The sequence below is a fragment of the Diplotaxodon limnothrissa genome, linkage group LG4, assembly GCF_057381915.1.
Source record: "Diplotaxodon limnothrissa isolate DT_005_m linkage group LG4, D_limnothrissa_male_GT1.1, whole genome shotgun sequence".
In the NCBI taxonomy this organism is placed as follows: domain Eukaryota; kingdom Metazoa; phylum Chordata; class Actinopteri; order Cichliformes; family Cichlidae; genus Diplotaxodon; species Diplotaxodon limnothrissa.
The window spans coordinates 27,685,062-27,710,324 of NC_140599.1; the positions used below are offsets into that span (position 1 = coordinate 27,685,062).

At 40.1% G+C, this 25,263-nt stretch overlaps 1 protein-coding gene across 2 annotated transcripts; it reads left to right on the top strand.

Moving 5' to 3' along the window:
- Positions 1 to 791: 791 nt before the first annotated feature.
- Positions 792 to 24,187, top strand: ppp1r1b (protein phosphatase 1, regulatory (inhibitor) subunit 1B). Of its 2 annotated transcripts, none has more exons than XM_085352739.1 (5): positions 792 to 1,204; positions 16,702 to 16,791; positions 17,823 to 17,898; positions 19,489 to 19,626; positions 22,136 to 24,187. In XM_085352739.1, exons 1-5 carry the CDS (start codon positions 1,091 to 1,093, stop codon positions 22,297 to 22,299), a joined length of 582 nt encoding a protein of 193 aa, XP_085208865.1. In that variant the 5' UTR covers positions 792 to 1,090; the 3' UTR covers positions 22,300 to 24,187. The 2 variants fall into 2 exon arrangements, with proteins under 2 accessions (XP_085208865.1, XP_085208866.1); XM_085352740.1 differs by having other exon boundaries at positions 16,702 to 16,785.
- Positions 24,188 to 25,263: the final 1,076 nt, after the last annotated feature.

A 25,263-nucleotide genomic window follows, 5' to 3' on the forward strand; every position in this document is an offset into this window, starting at 1 on the left:
CCCAACTCTGTCCTGAGGCCAAATCCACTCCTCTCCACTGTCCAAATCCCTCTGCCATGTGAGTGAAATAACAGCAAGGCCCTGAAAATAACACTGACGCTGTCCTCTTTTCCCTGTATGTCACCACAATGTCTTCCCCCTCTCTCATTCTCACTTGTATCTTCTCCATGTTTGTCATCTAAAGATCACTATGTCCCATTCACTCTAAATCATACAAGCCAAGGTTGTGATAAGTTTTATCTTATTTGGCATACATTTACTTGTTTTTTTCACTGAGATCCAATCAAGCTTTTGACAGAAGGACATCCTGAGTATTTCTCTCTGACAATCGTGGTACTTTCCCTGACTGCTATCAGTCATATGGTCATAGCATTACATACAACACCGCCTGTAAATCCAGTAATGTCGGTGGCATCGGCTTAGCAGCAGGATCCCTCTGTACATTCCTCCTGCATACGGCACGTATCACTCTCCTCTTGTTTATCTCTCCTTGCACTCCCTGCCACCCTCATCTCCCATCATAAATCTCTCACATATAGAGGCCAAAAGAGGCTCAGCTGATGTGATGAGATTACTATTTTTTTCTGATTACAAATCAAATTCAGCTTAAATAGGTAGAAAAAAGCGTTGCCCACCCTCCACCCCTTGTCACGTCTTCTTTTCCCTCCTCCCCATTTACTGTGACTCCTCCCTCTCCCTGAATATCTCCACCTTCTTTTGGTCACTGGCCCCTCCCCTCCACTCTCTATCCACCCACTTCGCTCCCTCACAGCCAGATCTAAGGACATGCCTCATTCACTCCTGCTGCACAGGTTTAAAGGGACTGCAAACAGGGAAAGAGTGAAACCCAGAGAGGTGTAGGGGGATTTTAGCAGCTGCAGGAGAGCAAAAGAGGTGAAAAAAAGTCTTTTCACTTTTTCTAAGAGAGGTAGAAATAGAGAGAGATTGTGAAGGAGTGAAGCAAGAGAAAGAAGAAAAGTCTTCAGGACTGGGACTACCCAGGAGTGGGAGGTTCCTCTTGGAGGTTATAGAGATTTCCAGCTGCTTCCTCTCCTCTCTGCTGGGAGTCAGACCTCCAGGATCCAGAGCCATGGAGCCCTCTGTGTCACCCGAGGTCGAGGGGGAGCCCAAGGAGAGGAAGAAGATCCAGTTTGCTGTGCCAGCCAATGCACCCACCAACCTGGATCCACGGCAAGTGGAGATGGTGAGCAGGCGCTGGTCAGGTTACTGTATGGCCCATAAGGACAAGTTCTGTTTGTGTTTCTGAATATTCACTATTGGAGTTTAACAGATGAATTTCTCTTTGGTAGTTTCCCATCCAAATACCATTCCCTCATACAAATACAGAGGCCACATTGTTTGTTGGATTCTGTACATGCAATGGCAAAATTTCTCTCTTCACAGCATCTTCTCTCTGCAAGTTTTCTCTCTGCTTTGTGTCACTTTGACAGCTTTGCAATAGAAAGATAAATTTGATTGCTGTGTTAGACACTGTTGAGAAATTTTGATGACATTTCCCTCTCTTCGTTTTGGTTTCCTCTTGAGATTAGTGCCTTGTTGCTGCCTCATGTCATCCTGACCTGTTTAAAACTGTGACATTGATACAAAAGTCATTATCTTCTGTTTCACGCCAGCTTTGCTCCTTCTGTGACATTTTGTTTGTAAAAAACATATTTTAGTCCTTGGCTGTTTGGCACCTTCTCTGACCTTTGAGATAAGCTTTTGCTAGTAATATCCTTTAGTCCTCTTTTACCACAGCGCTATCTTATCACCGACTCAGCAATGCCTGCATTTTTCTGTGGAAGTTTTTATGCTCATTTTTCATGGGACAACTGAGATCTCTCCTTTTGGCGCTAATGTCGGTGGCTCTTATTTTAGATCTGGGATAAGTGGGCCAAAGTAGAAACTGTTTAGTATCTTAGAATGATCGAGGACAGTGACTCATTTCTCATGAGGGCTTGATGAGAGAAAGGTTGGGAGGACAAGTGTGAGATGTTCTATATGAAGGAAGGGAAAGAGACAAAGATACAAAGCCTGATCTTTACCTGTCTGGGGTCAGCTCCCATAGTGTCTGCCCCTGTTTCACTGCTTGCAAAATAGAGGCTTTTAATAAAGAACAGTGATCTCTGATAACACTTTGTCATTACCCTGGCTGATTGCACTTAACTTTCACGAGTTTATTTGGAGATTGTGCTGAATTTCCTCCATGTTTTTTGTCTTATCTCATGTTCTCATGTATCTCTGCTACAGGATACATTTTTAAAATGGAAAATTTTCACAGCACTTCATAAGACTTTTACTTAAAAATAAATATAAACACGTGCTGTCCTCCTTCCCCTCTAATTCTCTTTCTCCCTTATGCCCTGCCACCATGCTATGATCCTTATCACCTCTTCCAAGAAACCACAGGATACCAATCTGGCATATGTGGGCTACGCCCTCATTTAAAAAAAAAAAAATCCTTATTTTATTGCTCAATATTCAAAGTACAATCACGTATTTTTAGGGTTATTTGCTGGCTTTATTCTCCCAGCCAGACCCTGGGCTTCACCTTCAAATAGGGAATGTGGGTTGAAACTTCTACGTCATATTAATACTACCACATCTTTTCAGTCAAGCTTCCATGTCAGGCTTCTAATTTATTTCCCCCTTCTAATTTGGTCTTTGTCTGTACTAGTTGGAGATTTGTTCTCACTAGTTCAGGATTTTGGTGTACTAGTTAAACAAAAACTCTTTAGTTACCTTTTCAGCAAGCACAAGCTGTATATAGAGGATGGACGTAGCTTCTGGGTATGAAAAGCCAGTAGTTAAGTGGCTTAAAGTTTATGGTCTAAATCTCTAGCTTGAAGTCTTATTTAATACAGCATGATGATCATTTTGTAAATTATGGCTGTATTTGGCGATAAATAGATAATAAACAGCATATGTTTTACGTCATGGCTACTTCATGAAAAGGTTGCTACCATTAGAGCCTGCAGTGTGTCAGTTTCTCAGTCAAGTATACTGTTCACTCAACAAAGCTGTTATTCAAAAGCTAAGAGGAAAGTTTGCTAAATACTCAGTTTGCAGTTTCAAAACAGACCTCAAAAACCAATGAGCAATGCCATAGTGATTATGTCCTTCTTTCATAAACAGCTTACGTTAGCTCCAAGAGTCCATCTGTTACTAGTGATGCCCAGGTGGGCTGAATTTGTAACTCTTAAACTAAGTAATAGTTAACTAGTGATCTGCAAATTTTCTAACATGTTAATCTAATTATTATTATTAGAACTACTTAAGTACCAAGATTTTCAGCATTATGCCATTTGTGCATCAGCAACATAAAACCTTTTTGATGCTTTAGTGCCACTGATATGGATTCTGTTTCAAACAAGTTGGTTAGAAGTGCTGCTAGCTGACTTGTACATTTTTTGTAAATGACAAATTAGTGCAATGAAATCTTGAACCAGTTCTGGCAAGGCCAAAGAGCGGACTAGTGGGTAGAAAGTGTTGTGTGATGTGGAATAAATTCTCAAATGGCTTTCCCCATACAACCGTTTCAGAGGCATAGAATTAGAAAGCCTGGGGTCGGTGGTTTTATTTACTGTGCATGCAAATGGATGGATGCTGATAGTTAGAACAAGGAAGCAAATGAGCTGGTGGGGAGTATGAGAAACAGAGAGGGCATTCAGGAGAGAATGCGTGTTTATGTGTGTTTAAAAGCAGATAGCATCTACCAGTGGTGGATGGGATTCTCCAGGGACATGTGGGTGGGCAGGGGTAACAGTTAACGACACTCGTTTAATTCCCTTCCCCTCCCATAACAATTACTGTCGCCCACTAGTCCGACTTTGCTAATGAGTTGCAATACTATTCTTTGGAACTTGTTACACAACCGGTAACATCTTACTGTTTGTTGCAATGGCATTTAAACCCCAAAACCACTATTGACTGAACTGCCTTGTTACTATGGTGACAAGCTGTCCAACTATGTCATTGAAAGCACCCCCACAGTTGGCATCTAAAAGGTCAACTTTAATGGATAGTTCTGTATATGTGATAGGTTGTTTACATAGGTAGAATTTCATTTTTTGGAGGTAAATGTGTGTGAATGCTCTTTGGTGACGGTTCCAAGCCTCCCACGCATGGAAATGTTGCACATTTTGGGAGAATATAGCAGGTTTTGGAAATCCTTTAAAGGTGTAAGATGATTTTTTTTGAACATTTCTCACCTGCTTGTTTACTCCAGAGGAATGTTTTTGCATCTGCAAGAGCCATTATAAATAGAAGTCAAATAACACTAACATAAAACCGTCCCTAGTTGACCCAGTTTGCATGCAGATTGTCTTGGTTTTATTTTGTCACATTTTCAGACACTAATTAGTTGTTTCTTCTTCAGTATGTTGAAGGTTCATGAAATTTTGTTTGTGGCACTGCACTGAAAAATTATTTTATTGATATAAACGTTTAACCTGTATTTTTCAGATCACTCAGATAAATTAAGTCATTTCTATGTGTCATCCAGACTTTCTAATTCCACCCCTTCCATCTTTAACCTCCTGACATTGATACTCAGTGCTGGTGCTACCATCACCAGTTCTGCTTTGGTATCTTTTTGGAACTACCCTATTGCATCCATTGGAGTGTGACTGTGGGAATGCTAGGATAAAACCTTTTAAGCATAGGAAAAGGTGCTTTTATTAATGCGTGTGTGTGAAAGGGTGAGAAAGAGTGCTATATAAGAACCAGTCCATTTTACTGTTGGACTGATTTGAGAATCAAACATTATGTTCTGCAGAAGTTGGGAAGAAAATCCTGGGGGGCAGAATCTTTGAATCTACATGTGTTGGATTTTAATGTGATTGAATACCATAAAAATATATTTGTGTATTGAGGACACATTAAAAGCATAAGCACAGTCTTAGGTTTGAATCTAGACTGTGTGGTGTTTGCATGTTCTCCTCTTGTTTGTGTGTGTTATCTCTAGGTACTCCACCTTCCTCCCACATTTCAATCTAAATACATCTGCAGGCTGCTTCTGCAAATGATTACTTAATTTCTCATGGTAGCTCCTCACTTTAGCCCCAGCAGTTTTGTGGTGTTGCGCTGGTACCAGCTTTTGGGGCCAGTCTTTTTTTTAATGTTAATCAACGGATCTCAATCTGTTCTAGATTACGTACCAGCACCACATCGGAAAACAGGCACGATCTCCTTTATATGCTCTAAAAATACACAACTTTTAAAAGTCATTATTTTAGAATATTCTTCACATTAAGCGGTCAGGATTGACCCTGAAACATAACAGAGAGAGCACATGGCTGTGTTTACCATCACTAATGCCACTCCACAAAGGCACCAATCCTCCGTGCTTTGTAAATGATGTAAGGTAATGTGCATAATGGACAGAGATTAACGTCATGGCACAGCATCACTGATTCCCTTCAAGTCTGCTTCTCTGCCGCCTCAACAAGCAGATACATATCTCTGTGCTCTCCTCTTTCTTCACTCAGCCTGGTCCTGTTAGCTCATGCTGACCAGTTGAAGTGACAGGAAATGCATAACATGAAAGGGAATAACAAAGGCCTGGAAAGGGCATTTGGCGAAAGGCTTCTAACAGTAATCCAGTCCATATTAATCTATATTAAACGTCAAGGGTGTTATTGAGGGCATGATTTTCACTCACAGTTCCCTGATGATGATCTTCATACAATTCCTCATCCTCCCTAGCAAAGCCAACACCTATCGGCCCTCCAGTCCTCCCCTCATTCTTCCCAGTCCACTCTCTGGGTTAAACATCAAACAGTGACCTTTGGTGCAGTGAGTGTTTGCTGTCTAGGGGACTGTCAACATGCGCTCCCAGAAAGAACATCTTGCTGGATGCCACAAAGCATGCTGGGACTGGACAAGAGGGTGCAGTGATCTTTCCCTGCATGTGGAAAGCCAGGAATGCCACTGTGTTGGTTTTACTCACTCTTCCCAGTGACGCAGGCTGGTTCCTCTCCAGGCTGCCTGCCCGAAGCAATTTAATGATATTTGTGGTGGCAAAAAACTAATTGGTTAAGAAATTATTTTGAAAAGAAAAAAGAAAGATGAATTGCTTTGCTGAAACCACACATTATAATTGCAGTGTGGACACAATCAATGGGCTTCTGTCTACTGGGGTTACGTATGTATGTGTTCCTCCCTGTTTTTGACAGTTGGGGCATTTTGAGTAGTTAATGACTCTGGAGGCCAACATATTATTCATGGCCTCTATCTGTTTATAGCAGTTTTGTCCAAATTTTTATTTAATTATTTATGCTTTTTCTGCTTTTTTTTTCTCTCCAAACAAAAACATAAAAAAGCAAAACAGTACAGCTTCTGTGTAAGAAAGCCATTACTGTGTTATTCTGAAAATCATGCTCTCTTAATGATGATATAACCCAAACAATTTATCACCTCCTCTTGGCTCCTGTGCTGTAGACCTGTGTAATGTGCAAACACTTAAAAAGTGTAAATATTGACTATGGGTAGAGTGATTTGCCACCTGATTACACAGTACATAGTGAGTTCAAAATATGCCATAATGCCCTCGGCAGCTCATGCATGTAAAACTCATAATGGAAGTTGCAGGCTTGTAGTATTGCGGCACACTCCCTTAGACTTTCAACATTTTGGTCGATAAATCCCCCACTGTCTGCCAGTGCCATGTTCCAATCCAGTCACTAATTTTTCGCTTCAGGGATAATCTTTAATCAAACAGTGTCGGGCTGTGGCCAGGGAGTGAAAAGATACAGACTAGTGCATTCCCCTAATGTGCATTCGTGCATTTCCAAACACATATCCAAATTCTTGTCTAGCTGTAGCAGAGAAATCACAATGCACTGTGCAAGGATGTCTTTTAACCCTGCCCAGTACAGCAAAACAGTGGCCACATTTGTGATGAAAATTGAGGGATAGGATTAGAAGGGCAACAGTCGGGCAGCAGCAGGGACAGAAATCGAGGGTGGGGGATAAGAGATAGACAGGATCTGTGGGATGATCAGCGGTTGTCAGGATCTGAACCCTGCACTGCACCTTTTAGCTGGCTTTCCACCCCTCCTGATTTTGCTTTCAGGGTCAGTTGCTTTGTAGCTGGAGTCCCAGGACAGTCACACTGATATAAGCATATTCAGGGGACCACTGAAGCATGAATCAAAACAAATAGGATTGGTACCAATCCCTGTTTCATCAACACAGAGAAGACATAGCATTTTGTTATTGCTGCTCTATGAGTTGTAATCTCCGATTTTCAGGGCAGTAACTGAGACATTTTTTTCCCCAGCATTTATCTCCCTGCAACCTAATAAGCTTTGTACATGTTCAAGCTCTCAGTTATCTTCGGTGCATTTAGAAGGAAACCCCTAAAGCTAAAAGAAAGGATATGCAGAAAGATGACAGGAGATAGTCTGCTGGAAATGGAAACTAATATTTTGTAATGTCTCTTTTGTAACATGCTGTTCTGTGTAGATAGAGTTCAATTCCGGTAAATGGGTTACTTTAAGGAAGTAAATATTTAGAGCAAGCTTCTGCACATTTTTGTGGTATAATACAATAGGTTTTCTTTGAGAAACATAGATTATAGAAAATTATTTGAAGTAGCACTGTAGAGCTCCTCCAGATGCCACCTGGTTGTAGTTTTCAAGCTGTCATAGTACGATAAAAGCAAAAAGAAACAACAAAATAAATGGGGCACATGGGTAAGGAAATGCTGTTATATTTCACAGTAATATCATTTTTACTGAGATTATAGTAGGAATAGGAATAATAAAATAGGATTGTTGGTAACCTTTTCAGTAACTTCTATGTCATTTATCACGGGTGGTTACACGTGACTTTGCAGATGAGTAACTATAGCTGCTCTGCCCTCCATTTGTGCCAGCCTATTGACCTCTGCAACTGCAGAGGTCAATAGGCTGTCAGCTACATACTATGACACATCTGAATATGAGTGCATGAACAAAAGTGGAATTTTCCTGTGATTGTAGGCTGTTGGCAATGTTACTTTCTCTATGAAAGCTTTGATTGGCACCTTCCCAGTTGTGGGTTGTGGCCTGGCAGGGGGCTTCCTGACACTCATCAGCCAGTGGCGCAGTATTTGTACTGTGATGGTAAACCAGCAGTCTCTGGAACAACAAGCCAGCAGTTATCAGCAGCTAATTACATAAATGCTGGGGGGCACTGTGAGAGAGAGAAGAAAGAGTGGGGCGAGTGGATGGTTGTCTGAGTATGATGTAATTCTGCCAGTGGGTGCAGGGTAATTACATTTTCTATTTGAGGGTCATTGGAGAACCCCTCCAGATGCTATCTGCTGCCCATCTGTTTATCCAGTTAGCCGGTGGTGGGGCCAAAGGTCATTGCAAAAGTGTTATGTGAATGCTGAGAAGCAATATGCAGCAGCCTCTCTGACTTATGGGAATTCACCGATCTGACAGAGCTGCAGCTGGGGTTGAAATTTGCGTAGCCTTGTCCTTGACCCCCCTTGAAACAGCTGGAAACTCAACAAGCGGGTGTTTCTCAGTGCAACCTTTTTAAAGCCCGCCAGCATTATCTGCTAGTAATTTTAAATAGTAAATCTTAATAAATAAGAATTAAAGAAAAAAGACAGAAAGGAAGAAATCCAGTGTAAATATCCTCACAGACAAAACGTTATGCACAGTTCTTGCATAAAGAATAACATAGATAAAAAAAAAATCACACATTAAATCTTTATGGCAGAAATGATAAAATAGTCAAAAAAACACATGCACACACACACACACACACACACACACACACACACACACACACAAAAGGGATCATTTTTCACCTTACTGTATTATTGACTTCAAATTGCCAGACTGCACTTAGAGCACCACATGGGGTTCTTCCATTTGTTTTTAAGAGGCTATCTCCAGGGGCATGACTGAGAGAAAAGGGCAACATCATGGCTTTGTTTAAATTAGTTGCCCTTCAGACTTTATATTCAGCTGAACATCAAATATGACCAAGAGAAAGGGAAGCTAATATTTTTACAGATACATTTAAGGTTGTATGATAGGGTCGTGTAAAAACTTGCTAAAGATAATAAAAAGTCATTCGTCATGTCGAATGACCAGCGGATAAACTCTCAGGTTGGTAATAAATGTATTACATGTATAAGAACAAGCGTCATGTTAACAAAAGATAGCCGTACAGTAACTGTTATGCTTATTGTAGCTGTTAGCTAAAAACGGTAATTTAGCGTAGTTTGCCCTGAATTCAGCTTTGACAAACAAATATGATCGACTGTTTCTAGTAGAATTCCAAAGTTGTCATCTTGTACCCTCTCAGAGTACCCCCTCTGTATGCTTGCAGAGACCCCTACAGTAGGGAAACATGCAAAACGGTGTCCAAACCTTTGTATTTTAGCTTTATTTATGTCTTACACAGCATCCAACTCTTTAGCTAACTTAATAACTTTAGCTAAAGTGAATAGTTAGTCTAATTCATTAGTGCAGCATTACTGGATCACCTCTGTTTGAAGTGATATAATGTGATATACAACTATCACTGTGTTTAACTACCATAATAATTCTTAGGGTACTGAGTGCATGCTTAATTAATAATTTTTTTTTAAACACACTGCTCCATTACTATGTTTGACACGCTGAAGTTGTCGGGTCACCTCCTAAATCGACCATCTTTTACAGGTGTTTTGTGCCAGAAATGGAGTGTCCACTGAAGACTCAAGATACTGAATCTCTACGCCTTGCCATTGATCCCTCTTGTGCCTTCATCTAGACAAGAGACATTAACTTAACCACTCTCATATGCTCTGTACCTACATCACCTTCCCTGACAGTCGTAGCTTGGCTCATCTGAGGGTGAAATTATAAGAATGTGTTATTTTGCAAAGTGCTCTCAAGGGTTCCTAAATAAAATATGGCGTTGAGGTCATTTCTTTTGAATTAATCCCTTCTTCTGAAATATAAGAACCTCTGCTGGTTTTAATGGCACTTTGGATTTCTTTACTTTCTGTTCCACTCCCAACCCCAAATAGATGCTGACAAGCTGCCACAGTAACATGGAAGAGGGAAAGACGTTGGAAAGGACTACTACAAATAAACCTAATGCCTAACAATGAAAAGTGTAAAATAAGAACAATAATAATAATAAAGATAAAAGATGAAGTAACAAGTTTTTAGTTTTTGTTTATTCCAAATGATCATCCAGATGTCTGTGACATGTGATGACAAACACCATAATGGAAGGCCTTAGTCATCACATGCTTAAACTCATCATATATTTTTGCATATGCTGAACAGGCAGTCAGACATGCTGTAACTGTGGGGTAGAAAACAGCATGAACACCATACGGCAGGGGTCTCAAACTCCAGTCCTCGAGGGCATGGAAAAGTTGCATGACACTTTGACCGTTGAGGACTGGAGTTTGAGACCCCTGTCATATGGAATATGACAGGTGTGGTTGAACTGCATGAAGACTCTGAAGTTTCTCTTCTCTTCTGGCAGGACAGGAATGTGGCCTTGTCCTGTGAGCCACTGTAAGGATGTACTTAGAGTAGAACTGGACTGTCACCGGCCTCAGGCTCTTCACCCTTTTTAAAGACAAAGTAGTCATTTAGATAAAATATTAGATATTGTTTACCTGTAAATGCACAAAGTAAATTTAGAAATGTTATTATTGTCAAGAGTGAACAAGCACTGATAGTGTAATCTACAGCTGTGGCCAAACGTTTAGAGAATGAGAAGTGTTGTTTGCTTATTTACAAAGTTTGCTGTTTCAGTGATAGTTGTATATCATATTATATCACTTCAAACAGAGGTGATCCAGTAATGCTGCACTAATGAATTAGACTAACTATTCACTTTAGCTAAAGTTATTAAGTTAGCTAAAGAGTTGGGATGCTGTGTTATGCTGGGCTTACACGGTGCGATTTTTGGCCCATTTTGAGCCGATTTTTGAGTCGTGCGACCGTTTTGGCGATCGGCCCGATTTTGGCCTTCATCGTGCGTCGTGCATCGTGTAGTATACGTGGGGTAACGAGAAGCGATTAACACCTCACGACCAGCTCCCGATCATCAATCGCTTGGTCGTGAGGGTGTCACCGCAGCTTCTCACACTGCGCACGCGCAAACACAAATGTCAGCGAAAAAGACGGCGCAGCACGGCAGTGCAGCGTGTGATCTGGACACAAGCGATGGAGGCACAACTTGTAGAACTATGGCAAGCTCACCCGAACCTTTTCGATGTGGCCTAACAAAATTATCACGACCACAACAACCGTGAAAATAGTTGGATCTACACTGCTGCTCAATCACAGCTGCCTGATCAATGTTTTTCATTAGAAATTTAGCAAAGTTGGTGGTGGTGTGTCTGTGTGAGTGAAAGACAGAGAGGGAGAGCGAGCAACAGAATTTCTCTTATAACCTTCATTTTATGGACGCACAGTGTGAGCACTCGGGTCGCATCAGAGCATCGGGCCGTATAGTGTGAGACCCTGCATCGTGACCTACGAACTTCTAACCCCTGCGAGTCAATCGTACAGTTTGAGCAGGAGCTGAATCGTGCGACTGAAAAAAATCGCACAGTGTCTGCCCAGCATAAGACATAAATAAAGCTAAAATACAAAGGTTTGGGCACCGTTTTGCATGTTTCCCTACTGTAGGGGTCTCTGCAAGCATACAGAGGGGGTACTCTGAGAGGGTCCAAGATGACAACTTTGGAATTCTTCTAGAAACAGTCGATCATATTTGTTTGTCAAAGCTGAATTCAGGGCAAACTACGCTAAATTACCGTTTTTAGCTAACAGCTACAATAAGCATAACAGTTACTGTACGGCTATCTTTTGTTAACATGACACTTGTTCTTATACATGTAATACATTTATTACCAACCTGCGAGTTTATCCGCTGGTCATTCGACATGACGAATGACTTCTGAAGTCTTAATTCAGCTCAAGATGCTGTAGATTCCCGTCGGTAACACTTTCGGTCCGCTAGTAAAACGTAGTTCTATTAATCTGCGCTTGAACCGGAACCGGATGTAAGTTCCAAAAAACTGAATTTTGGAACTGAAATTGAATTGTAGAACTGAAACTGAATGGTGAGAAGTGAAACTGAAATTATTCGAGAGCTGAATTTTTAAAGGATAAAATGCAGTTTCAAAGCAAATCAATTCATTTTCAAAATATAAAATTCAATTTCAATTTAGTGATGATCATTTTCAAACCATAAATTCAATTTCAAATTAGACTAATTCAAATTCAGTTTTCAAAAGCATTTATTCAAGTTACAATTCAGATTCAATCTGAGCAATTCAAATTCAAATTGAACTTATTCAAATTCAGTTTCTGATGGCACAGATTTCTGCCCATATGGGGGCCAGATCTGCACAGCAGACTCCTCTCGGGATACCCGACTATTAGCACTGGTGCAGAGTTTTAGAACCTTTCGGTTTCATCCCACAGGGACTCCTGTGATCTAGTTTATGCTGTCCTACTGAAACTGCTTTTTATAGACCCAGCCACAAGAGCACCAGCTTAGAGGATGGTCTTTGGGGAGCAGACCCATATCAGCCCATCTGCATCCAGACTGCAATGGAGGAGAGTGCTGAGCTAACACACACATATTTGAACTCATTCAAAAACATGCAAAGTCAACACTTATCAGTGACTCAGTACTATATTGGCGTTACACCTGGGTACTATAGTGCTTTGTATCCTGTTAAACTTGGCAAGGTTATTTATATACACATGAAAAAAAATCTGTTGCACAGGTACACTTCATGTAAGAGCACAGCTTTAGCTGTAACCTCCTTATCTCCTCAATACTATGTGAGAAAAGTGCTTTTTTTTTTTAAAGAAAAGGTCACTTCAAAGAGGAAGTGGTTACGCTGTGTGCTAGCTCACGCACAGTCTATTCAGGTTTGCATAAACCAAATAAAATTATTTAAATTGTGAGAACATGGCTGTATGAGAAAGGGTAACTGCTGGGTGATAGTCTGACTTCATTCTCTTGACATTATCCTGAGTTCATATTTGAAAACAGCTTATAGAAACACCGGTACAAATAATTACGTTTAGCCTTCTGTTTGTATCTGCCACACAGTGCATTTGCAGGACATTAATCAAATTCAGCTTCAGATAAACTGAAACACCTTTATACGCTATGATCTATGAGCCAGTATTTTTATTGAGACAAAGCTCTTTGTGAAACCTAGTGGGGTGCTGCTGGCTCTTAGGGGAAGCCTGCAGGCATACACCTGTGGAGCTGCTGAAATGCCACTGCAGACGCCTGCTTAGAGTCCCTGAGTGAAAGTCCATTGCAGCTTGACTGATCTTGGTACAAAAACAATTGCTGCCAGTGGTGGAATGTTGAGGAGATTGGGGGCAGGGGGTTTAGAAAAGCAGTGAAGGGAGGGGATAGAGGGATAAAGCGCTGGAGTAATCTCACATGCTTTGCCCTAGTGTTGCCATAAATGAGGAAGTCACATATGATATTATGTAACTCAGAGTGGAGTGGGTTTTAAGGTTGGAAAATTACTAGAGTCAATATGTATGCTTATGCATTGCCGGCATCACAAAACAACAGCAGGTCACCACCGCCACCACTGTCGGCATCACTTTGTGTACGTAAATGTGACAAATGTTTATAAACACTGTGATTTTTTTTCATTACATGCATTGCAAACTGTGCCTCATGCTATAGGAGGTCTTCTGTTGTGTCGTGACATTTCATGAGACCACCATGCTGAGTGTTTAGATGACGAGCCCTTGGATAACAACCATTTACACACACACACAAACACATGCATGCTGAGCACGAGAGCAGTTACTGGTAACTAGATCATCATATTATGCTTCACAGTGAAGTCACAGAGCAGTGAAGTTATCCCATTTAGTCATTTTATTGAGTGTGCATCAAGACATATCCTGTTTATCTCATCATTCCTACCTTAATCACCATTTGAGCAAATCTTTTCTTGAAGGAGCTGCCTCTTTCAGGGACAGTTATTGAGGTTAAAACTTTGGGGATCCTGATCTGGAGTTTAGAAAATATAATAATATAATACACCTTTCTCTTTGGCTTGGCCTTTCTCTTTTGTAAAAATAAGCTCACATCACAGTAAAGAAACCAAAAAACAGGAGTGGGAACTAACAAAATATAACAAAGTAGTGGAAACATCCATTGCAGTCTCCCAAGATATTCTAATGGCTTACTTTAAATATGTCTTAAAAAACAGAAAATCTGAAAATATCCACTACTAATGATCTACTTTCCAATCCTTTTTTGTTGTTGGTATTTTTGTATAAAGATTGATATGGCAGTCAAAAATTAACAAGCAGCTAATTGAATAATCAAGTAATTACAGTTAATAACCAAGAATCTGTTTGCAGAACCATCCGTATACCTTCCTGCTGGCCCTCCAATCTCAGTATAATCTAATAAATATATCACACAAATACACAAGCATACCAATAATCTGCTGGACTTGAATACAGTCCTCGCTTACGTCCCCAGGACTCGGGCACAGGCTTGGTCATGTCAACATCTGGTATTTTCTCTCTGTCTCTTGTGGCTCTCGGTTTGAAGCACCTCAGGCTGCCCTGCAAGGCAGTTAGCAGGTGTCATGCAGGCAGAGCCAGCAGGGTTCTTATCAACGTGAAGCCCCAGGCCTCCACACCTAACCAGGGGAGACACAGGGAAAGCGGAGGTGGGGTCAAAGGATGCTCTGTGGATGTTTTCCTCTTACACATCTAATGACAAAAAAGGAAACGGTTGACAAACCAGCAAACAAAAACACACTAATATGAGTCTGGTTATGACAGACTGGTGTTGAAAAGGAGAGGCGAACAGTGGATGAAGTTAATGTCACTGTCAAGGAATGAAAATCAGGATGGATGTGGAAGTAAACAGGATAGAGGAAGCAACGGATCGAGCAAGGAGGAAATGAGAGGAGAATGAGAGAAAGACAGATAGTGTGAGAGATCCAGGGGAAGCAGGAAAGCCTGAAGTTGCGTGATGAGATTAAAATGTGTGTCTGGTGATATAAATAAGGGTGAAATCCATGCTTGATTACTCCATGTCTTTGAATTTGACAGAGGCAGATTTCCACCACGTGGGCCGTGGAAGCCTCTGCTTTGGCAACATGTGCCTCGTTGTGATGACGCACACGACAGAAGAGAAACAAACACAAACACAACTCTCCGTATGGAGCCAGACTACTTAACTATATTCCTGCGATGTTATGTGATATAGTAAACAGCAGCACATAGGTTCATGTCATGGGCAAGGTTGGCTTGCTCCACAGAGGACATCTTTCAGCACCTGATTTGCCTGACTAATACCACTGCTTTTACCTTTTTAAAATGTGTTTTATATATTTTTTAAACATTTTTCCATTTATTTTTTCCATTTTATTTTATGCATTTGGGAATTGTGTAGATTTGTAGAAAATGTGAGCCAAAGATCTGAGCTGTGCACGTACATTTTCTCTATAAAGGCCCCGACACGTTCTGCTTAGCAAGGGAAAAATACTCTGAAAAGTAATACTCCACCCCAAACTTATCTTTTGATTATCAAACAGTCACTTCCTGTTTGCTTCTTAAAGGTTTACAGTCTGTTCCAACATAGGAAACAGAGACTGTGAATGTGAGCTTCAGTGTAAATTTACTTCAGTCATTGCCAAGTTTTGTGCTGAAAAAGAGTAGGAAAACATGCACAGAAACAAGCCTGTCTAGGTGGAAATTAATCATTTCTTTTAAGACAAATCAAAAATTCTGGTTATTTTTCTGATTAAATCTTATTAAAAAAATAGTTTTAGAAGTTGTCCAATTATGTGCACCAGAATTCCAGGAGCTCAGTTTCAAATTGTCCATCGATATTTGCTTCATATATACTAACTGACTGACTGAGCTAAATGCACTTTTGTCTCTGTATACATGCAGGGCCCTGTGTTTTGTGCACTGGGTCAATGAGCCACATTGAGCACTTCTGGTGAGTGAATTTCCACAGACAGGCCATGATACTGTGGAGCTGTAGGCACAACTGTGCATTTGTTCCCAGGAACAGAGAGTTTGCTGTATACAGTGGTTCGTGCTGTAGAGGTGTAGCTCAGATCTGCACTTTGTCTGGCCCCGTTCTGCTTTTAGGCTGTCAGCTACCTGAATTAGGCCTCCAAGAAGCAGTCATTCGGAGTGGAAAAGGAGCGAGTGGATGGGAGTGTCTCGGCTGATTGCTGTGGTTCATTTAATCCCTTTTCTATGGACTCTCTGTTTGGGAGACTTCATATTTGCATGTTTGGTGCACACAGGTGCCAAAACATGTTTGTGTAAATGTGAGGAGAACATTCATTTCAAATAAAGCCTTTGTCAAAAGAATAATTTTCTTCTGTTTCACACCACAGAATTCTCTTTGTTTACTCTGTCTTTAAAATCTGAGGTTTCTAAATGATTCTTCTATTGCACCTGACTGTTGCGTGTGCTCTGACGTGACCAGTACTGAACACTGAAAGTCACTGTTGGCTGCTGACCTGTCAAATAAATCTGAGGTAGGACTAATGAAGTCCTTGAGGGCCCAGCAATGCCCTTCACCAGCATAAACTGTCAACATAGGGATCCGTGTGATTGATATGGCTTTGTGCTGAGCATTATTAATAATATAGTGTTAGTCAGTTTTGTTATTCATTTATTTATGGCTGCCATTTGTGTTGTTTGTTCGCAGATCCGACGCCGGAGGCCAACACCCGCCACACTGTTCAGAGTAGCCGACCAGTCATCTCCTGAGGATGATCAGTCCACCCATCAGGTAAAGGTGAAGACAAAACACTTTTTTATATAAGTGTCTTTGTGCTCTCATCCATCCTCCTACATTAGATTTCAATCCTATTAACCACGTAACTACTTTACCTACAACATATAATTTACTTCATGCCATTATTTCACTGTCTAACAACATAATAATCCATTTTCCTTAATGACTCCACACACATTGAATCCTGTGTGTTGAGTTTGTGTTTAGCCACAGTTCAAACTCACCTTGAAATTTTAAAACTATTTGAGCACCAAGGTTAAAAAATATCTTGTTTACCTGATGTTGGTGAGATGAGGCTGAAAGCTTGAGTAAAATTCAGTGTAAGCAGGTTTGACGATAACACTTTTCACATTCTAGTGAAGATCCTGAAGATTAAGCATGGCACGAAGAGTTAAGAGAACTTGGGAAAACCAGCATGTAGTAGCATGTAGTGCTGACATTACTGAGTTGCAGACTGGACATCCAACAATTATACTGCATGCCTAGCCAATGTAAGATAATATAAGCAGGCACAATCATGACAAAACATGACACCTTGGGTTTAGAGATGTTAATGCTTGCATCAAAAACTGCAGTGTGTAAATAGCTGTTTGAAAATGCCATCCTTTATATTCTTAATGTTTTGGAACAAGGCTATTTTAAATTTGCATGCTTTTCCCCCGTTTTCCTCATGGTTATGTTTCTTCTAATGAAGAGGAACAGTTTGTCATTGCTCTCCAGTGTGTACCTACAAACTTCAAATCAGCTTCTGGCGTGTTTGGAAGCCAAAATTCCCCCAAAACAACTTGAATAACTAAGGAGAGGCCTCCAGAGTTACCACAAGAACTAAAAAAAGATTGCATCAGTCATGTAGGAGATATTTTGCATGCATGTTATGACTTTAGATCCCAATGAGGAAGTTGGTGTTTTAACTGAAATTTCAAATTATGTAATAAAATAAATATAGTGAATAAAACTTCCGAGGTGCCGATGCTTTGAGGACAGACTGACGAAGAATGTCATGATTAGTGGCTCGCTCTTTCTCTTCACAGTGGGTTGTAGGAGAGAATGGAGTCCTCAAACCAAAACGAGTTAATCCAAATGTGTATCAGCCGCCATCACTCAAAGGTTGGTACAAGCATTTGTGTTACAGGTGGTGGTTGTGTGTGTTGTGATTCATCCTTGTGTTTAAATCCTTTCTTTGTTTTACCGTGCTTCCCTGCAAGCATTTCTTACTTGCGTTCTAACGCCTTATAAAGGTGCATGTGACAGATGGGTGGATATGCAATAAAGGGGTTTCTTTTTTTTTCACTGCATGCGCGTGTGTGATATGCATAGTTGTGTTTCTGTTTGCTTCTGCCCTTATATTACACTCAGCAGCAGGGTCCATATATCTGTGTGTGACCAAAAGAGAAAGGGAGAAAGGGAGAGATTAGAGTGTGACAGCTGTGAGACACTGAGTGAGAGTCTAGGAAAGTCTGGATCATCCAGGATTACAGTCAGTTGTGTATACAGCTGTGGCGCACACGAACACACACATATAGGTGTGATTAAAATGCATACATGAACACAGACAACAACAACAACAACAACCTTTATTTATAGAGCACATTAAAAGCCTAGGCATACCAAAGTGCTTTACAGAAAAACAATAAAATAATACAGTTAAGAGCATTAATATCAAATATAATAAGAACAGCAGACAATGTTCACAGTAGAAAGCCACTAATAAAATGGACTGCAGCACATAGATTATAGCAGACCCAGTGCCGCATGATAGAGAACACCAAGAATGAAGGAATAGTAAAAAGTTAATGCAATAGGTCGCAGTTAACAGTCAGCATTTAACGGGTAGAAAAGGCAAGTTCAAAAAGATAAGTTTTAAGGCGTGCTTTAAAAGAAAAAATAGAATCAGACTCCCGAATGCCAATCGGGAGGCTGTTCCATAACTCAGGTGCAGCAAAGGCAAACGATCGACAGACGTGCATTTTTCTATTGTGTCTTTGTTGCATGTGGTCAATAAGGAAGGTAAGTTTGTCGGTGGGGTTTCTTTTACTTTGGATTTGTGGGTGTGCGCTGCCACATGTCGAGTGATGATATAATGAGCCAGGAAGCCTTGTTCTGCATCTCAAATCTGCCCTTTATCAGCTCAGACGCAGAGTGAAAGAGAGAACTAACTCTATTATTTCTAGTTGCATAACCTATCTCAAGCTAAAAACTGACCTGCCTTAGTGCTGCTGCCGCACTGTGTAAGTGAGGGTGTGAAAAAATGATAGAGAGAGAAGCCAAGGTGACCTAGAGGAAGCGAGAGAGTGGCTGAGATAATATCACTAAAGAGAGTGAACGGAGAGAGAGAAGAGGATGAGTCAGTATTGCCAAAAGATAGCGCTGGGGAGGGTGGGCAGTCGAGTAGGGTGCAAATAAACAGATGGGAAAACAGGGTGAGAGGAGAGCTAGAAAACAACAGCGGAAGCTCTACTGTAAAAATCAGTGCGGGATACCGTTTTGTAGCTGCCTGCCTGCCTGTCTGCCTGTCTGTCAGTGCATGTGTATAACTGGCCTTCTGCCTGCCTGGCATGCATTCAAAAACCCCTGTGAGGCTTGACAAAAACTGACAGAGTTGAAGTGTGGTGAAACCAAAACAACATATCCCTCTATCCCTGTGTCTGTGTCCATGTGTTTGTGTGGCTGTCCCTGTGTGTGTTTACCTGTGTGTAGCTGTGCAGAAGATGGCTGAAGCGCATATGCAGAAACTAGGTGTCTACCCTCCCTTGGAAGACCCTTGTGAAGGGGAGGAGGATGAGGACTACTTGAAGGGAGAGGAGGGAGAGGATGCAGCTCCCACCAAAGCTGCTGGTGAGAGGGAGGCTCTCTTTCAACTGTCAGGGAGCACAGTAACAACACTGTTACAGCGATGTTTGTTTCTCAAAGCCAAAATACACTTTGAGGGACTTAAAGCTGTTAATTTTATGGGTCTTGTTTGGTTGGGTCATTGGATTTTTTACTAGGATAAATGGTTTAGTGTCATGCAGTAATCGATTGGTTGCATTCTGATATCACCAGTTAAATTAGCAGCTAGTTGGTAATTATTTCAAAGTGACTGGAGAAAAAATTGTGCTCAAAAAAACTTGAAAAACTGGAAAAGTTTGCACATTAAGATTTAAAATCACAATCTCATATGAGAAGCTTATACACTGAAAATCACAAAATATCACTTTTTAACTAGTCCAAAGGTGTATTTTTCCTTCTAGTTTGTATGTATAGCCAAGTTGTTCCCATTTCTGTACATTTTCCCTAATGATGTTTTTCAGTTATTTGCAATTTCAAGATGAAATTTTCTCATACAGGACACCGTTGTAGCTTTTCGCTCCCTAATAGGAGTTCTCCCCTTTGGAGGTGGTTGTTGATCCTTTATTGATCACATGAGCCATCACATGACTTCTTCACCTAGCTTCCACAAACAGATTTAGATGACCGTATAAGGAAATCATCTCAGCACAGATTTAGGGTACACCTGTTTAATTACTCGTTGACAGACAAACCCATAGCAGCAAACCAATACATTTAGCCATGTCGACATGGTCAAGATGACCAGCTGAAGTTCAAAGTTTATTTTGGTCACTTTAAATGTGACATGGTTGTTGTTCTGAGTGAAGCTGCTCCGAGTATTTAGGAAATTCCTGGGATTTTCTCCACACAGCCATCTGTGGGGTTTACAGAGAATGGTGTGGAAAAGAAAAAAATAAGCGAGCAACAGTTCTCTCTGTGAAAACACGTTGTTGATGCCAGAGGTTAGAGGAGAATGCCCAGACTGCATTCTCTCTTGATTTCTGCTGCAACATATGGATAGTAAGTTTGAGAATTTGGCATAAACAACATGAAACTATGGCCCCATCTGACCTCTGGCCTCAGATTGTTGATGGTGATGTAATGATGTGGAGATTTTCTTAGCACACTTTGGGGCCCTTAGTACCAACTAAGCCTCATTTAAACACCACAGCCTAGTTAAGTATTGTTGCTGACCATTTCCATTATGACCACATTGTACTGCATCAAGCAGGATAACACACCATATCACAAAGCTTAAATTATCTTAAGCTGTTTTCTAACTGTGTAATGCTTTCATGTCCATATGAAGTCTTTGAGGAATGTTTGTAGCACCTTGTTGAACATATGCCATGAACAGTTAATGCAATTCTGAAGGTAAAAGCAGGTACAACTGTGTAATAGCAAGGTATAACTAACAAAGTGTCTAGTGAGGGACTATTATATGCAGTTTAAGATAACTGAAAGAAAAATCAGGCACAAACAAAAGAAAAATAGCAAACCACAGTAAGATTACATTTTTGTGCTTCTTAGTAAACAATTGCTCTGCGGTTTTCAGCATCTGGAAGCCCCTTGTGTGCTGAGCAGCTGGTACAGCTCTTGTGCTACATTATCCCTCCATCTCTTAACCCAAATCTATTGGAAGTCTTGATGTGTCATCAACATCTATCCCAGTGCAAGAGGCCAGCCAGGATGTGCATCTGTGCAAATTTTAATCTCTGCCAAAAGAAAAACAAACAAATCTACATATCTCTTTGATTTAAACTTTTTTATATATGTGCATTTTCTTATTTTGCATAATAATCAGATTTATGTGCGCTGTGTGTTTGGTTTTATGATGCCAAATTATAGGTTTATAATCCCCATAAAGTCACACGAGAGCAGTGGCATTTCATTCAGAATTATTGCTCTGTCGGCCCAGATGACAGACTCTCTCGGTAAATCCCTTTGTGGAAGCCTGCTGAAACACAAAGTACCCAAACAGGATGCTAAAATATACTGATTGGGCTTTTTTGATGACAATTCATCTGTTCTTTCAGTCAAGCGACACAGTTCGGACTCGGCCTATCCTATAACAAACAGAAGACAAACCAAGGAACTCAAGTTATTTCATCAGGTAGCTGTTCATCATTTTCAGGAATGAACACAATCTCCTTTTCAGTGCGTCTGAAATACTAAGTGAGTTTGCAGTTTAGAAAAGACATAGAATAAGAATAAAGAAATAAAGTGAAACTATAAAGCTTCTTTTTAAAATGTTCTCACTACTAAATTAATTAACCAAGAGCACAAAACAGTGCAAAAGTCATGGGGTTTCAGATACCTGAAGCAGGAAATTGCTTAAAAAGCTTTAGCTCTAGAGTCAGTACTTGTGTCCTTCTGCCCAGCAGGCATCTCTTTTACCAGAATTTACTTTACCATTCCTTATTAAATTTGTGACACAATGGTATGGTATTGTAATGGTATCTACAGTTAGATATAAGCAAAGGTAGTTGGGATTTTTTTTTACTGCTGGTTTTGATACCAGTCTTTGCCTCCTCAGATCGCCAAGAGACAGCTGCCACTGAGCAGTCAGACAAGTTTTCCAGCGTGAGAGAGACGGCCAAGCAGATACAACCAGCACAGGAGGAAGATGAGGAGGAAGAAGACATGAAGGGGGACAAAACTGAAGCCATGACAGAGGAGAACAGTTGTGGGAGTAACTGAGAGAGAAAGATAGCGCGGGGAGAATGTTTGAAGGGAAGATGTGGGGAGACTCATGGTGGTTAAAATCTGAAGAACTCAGAAAAATCAAGAAATGGGTTGTGTGTCTTTTTAAATGTGTGTAGTCTGAATACACAGATGAGATGACAGCTGTCAGTAAACTGAGCGATGGATTCTTTCGTGACCTTAAACATGTGAGAAAAGGTTCTTGTAGTACTTCACCTCTAAAGGGTGGTTTTGAAAACGAGGACGAAGAGGGAGTTTTTGTATTAGTCAGCCTTTATGAGCAGGTGAGGAGTGATTTACTGACAGAGCAGACTACAGATGCTACTTTGGCCCTGGTGTCCTTTTGTTTATAATGACAGTGGAAGGGCCAAGGTCAGCGTGACCAAAAACCCTGCAAGACCAGACCTTCAAAGAAGGCTAAAATGGCCACAAGGAATACAAAGTTGACATTATCTTTCTCGGGTACATTTGATTAAAAAAACAAACAAAAACAAACTCTCCTGTATTACCCTTTGTAAAAACACTTGAAGGTCTTTAAATGTGTGCGGTACGTGTTCCATTTTACTTTGAAACCACAGCCTACATCGTTTGTTTTTTGATTTACAGCAGCCTCAGTGTTTAGTCCTTTGTGTGTGCTGCCATCTTGTGGTAAAAAATACAAATGACAGGTTAAAGTGCTACTGCGGCTACTTAAAGTTAAAATCCATAATTCAAATTCTGTTTTGATGCGATTTATGTTCTGCATTTTCAACAACAGCCTTTTAATTTTGCTGTATCTGAGCTTCATGTTGCCAAATCTTTGATCTTATTGATTATATCTTTAGCCTCTTGGAAGCTTGAATGGCGGTTGTTGCCAGTGTTATTTGTCACTGACAACAACAGAAGTCTTCAGCTTTCATTAAAATCATCAATTATTTCATTTCTATATAATAATCTACTTTTATTCTTGCTCTTTATGCTCAGCATTTACCAAACAGTCATGCTGTAGTCACTGAGTTTACGTTAAAACAATTTGCAATTTGTTCATGCTTAGATCAATGTATGACTCTTTTAGTTCAAAAATCTTTATCTGAAATTATATGAACTCTGCATTTAGCCTTGTTTTTTTTTTCTTTTAAACCTAAATTTAAAATCAGTCTGTGAAGCTACCTCCTATTTTTCAAAAACACCCATTTGCTGCCTCTGTGCATGGCACATTTGAACGGGATTCTTCAGAAACTTATTGGGGAAATTTTAAAAAATTAATTGAAAAATATTTTCATTTCTAATCTAGGATATCTCCCTTTTGTATGCTGACACTTTTGTAATGTTAGCTTTTTCTCATTCCCTAATCGTCTGTTGAAAGAGATATTTTTCTAATCCAAAATCCAGTTTATGGGGAGCACTGCTTAGCACTATCCTGCTTCTGTTACCTATATCCAAATACACAAATGAACCACAACGACTACTGTGCGACTGACATTTGGTAGACTTCCTTCAGCAACGAATTCAACTTTGTTTAACTGACAAAGCAAACCTAATGATAAAATTTCTAGTTGTGCCACAGGATGAATAAATCTCGCTGTTTCTATCATCTAGGCTGCTGTTTGTAAATAAAACTTTGTGAGACTTTTTCAACCTGTGACCTGCCTAAATTGTGGGATGACTGGATGAGCAGGTTATGTGTGCTGAGGCTCTTCAGCCAATAATGTCCTCCCTCCTTCTTTATAACCACCCCCCTCCTCATCCCAGGTCAGAAGAAACAATCGTGGAAAGACATGTACGAATGCTTAATCTGTGTTTATTTTTCTTTTTTTCCATTCTGTTGTTTCTCAATGTGATGTGGTTGTTTTGAAGTGAGCAACTGTATGATATCGAAATAAACAATTTTTCCTTTCTCTTTTAATCCAACCTAAATCTTACTTAAATCTTACGTCTGACATTTTTGCTTGGGAATTCTTTTAGATCTTTTTAATTGCATGTTTTTTAGACCCCTCCTACATTCACTGCTCTCTATCGAATTTATCCTTGAATCAGTTATGGACTGTCAGGAACTGCAAGTAGAGGATCCAGGTGCAGACACAAGACGGCAGAGGTTAAATCAAAAACACACCGTTAATTAAGACCTTTGGTTAAGACCAAATCTAAAGTAGTGATTCAACTGATTCTTAAAATAGGTAGGGAAAAAAAACAGACACTATGACAAAGACTAAGGAGCAGGGTAGGGCTATTTATACACATGGGGTTAATCAACGACTGTGAAAGCAGAAAGGCAAGGAGACATAGCTGAATTCAACTGAGAAAATCAGACAACAAGAGAGACATAAAGACAGTCACAAGACACATATACACACAGTTTAGGAGTAAGATTTTTCCCTGGTTCCCAGAGAAGACTGATTCATAAAATAATTATTTTTTTAAGCTTTATTTTAACTTCACTTTCATGTAAAATTGGGAAGCTAATGGGCTTAACAGAATTTTTAAATTATTTTACAATTTACAGGCTGGGTAAACTCCATTCAATTTATTTTTTAACAAATGTCACAGTTTATTTCATCAAAACAGTTTCCTTTTATCTTTAACAATGTCCACATTATTATTACATTACACCAGGGATGTCAAATTCACTTTACACCGTGAGCCCAGTTTGATCTGAACTGGGCCAGAGGAGTGGCATTCTCATAAGAAACAAATTAACAACTTCCACAGAACATCTCTATCTATGTGATAAAGACATGGTGTTGTAGAAACAAAAAGAAATCTCAGTACAACTCTTGGGACTTGAATAGTAATAAAGAAATGTGTCAAATTAAGGAAAATCTTCAGGCAGCTGACTCATAATCCTGTAATTATAAAACACAAGGCTTTTGTTAATTTTCATGTCCTTTTATTTGTTATTGTGTATCCTCAAAATTTCTACAGTAGAGTATGAAAAAAAACCCCAGGAACTTTTCTGTCATTTATTTTTTTGTAGCATGAATG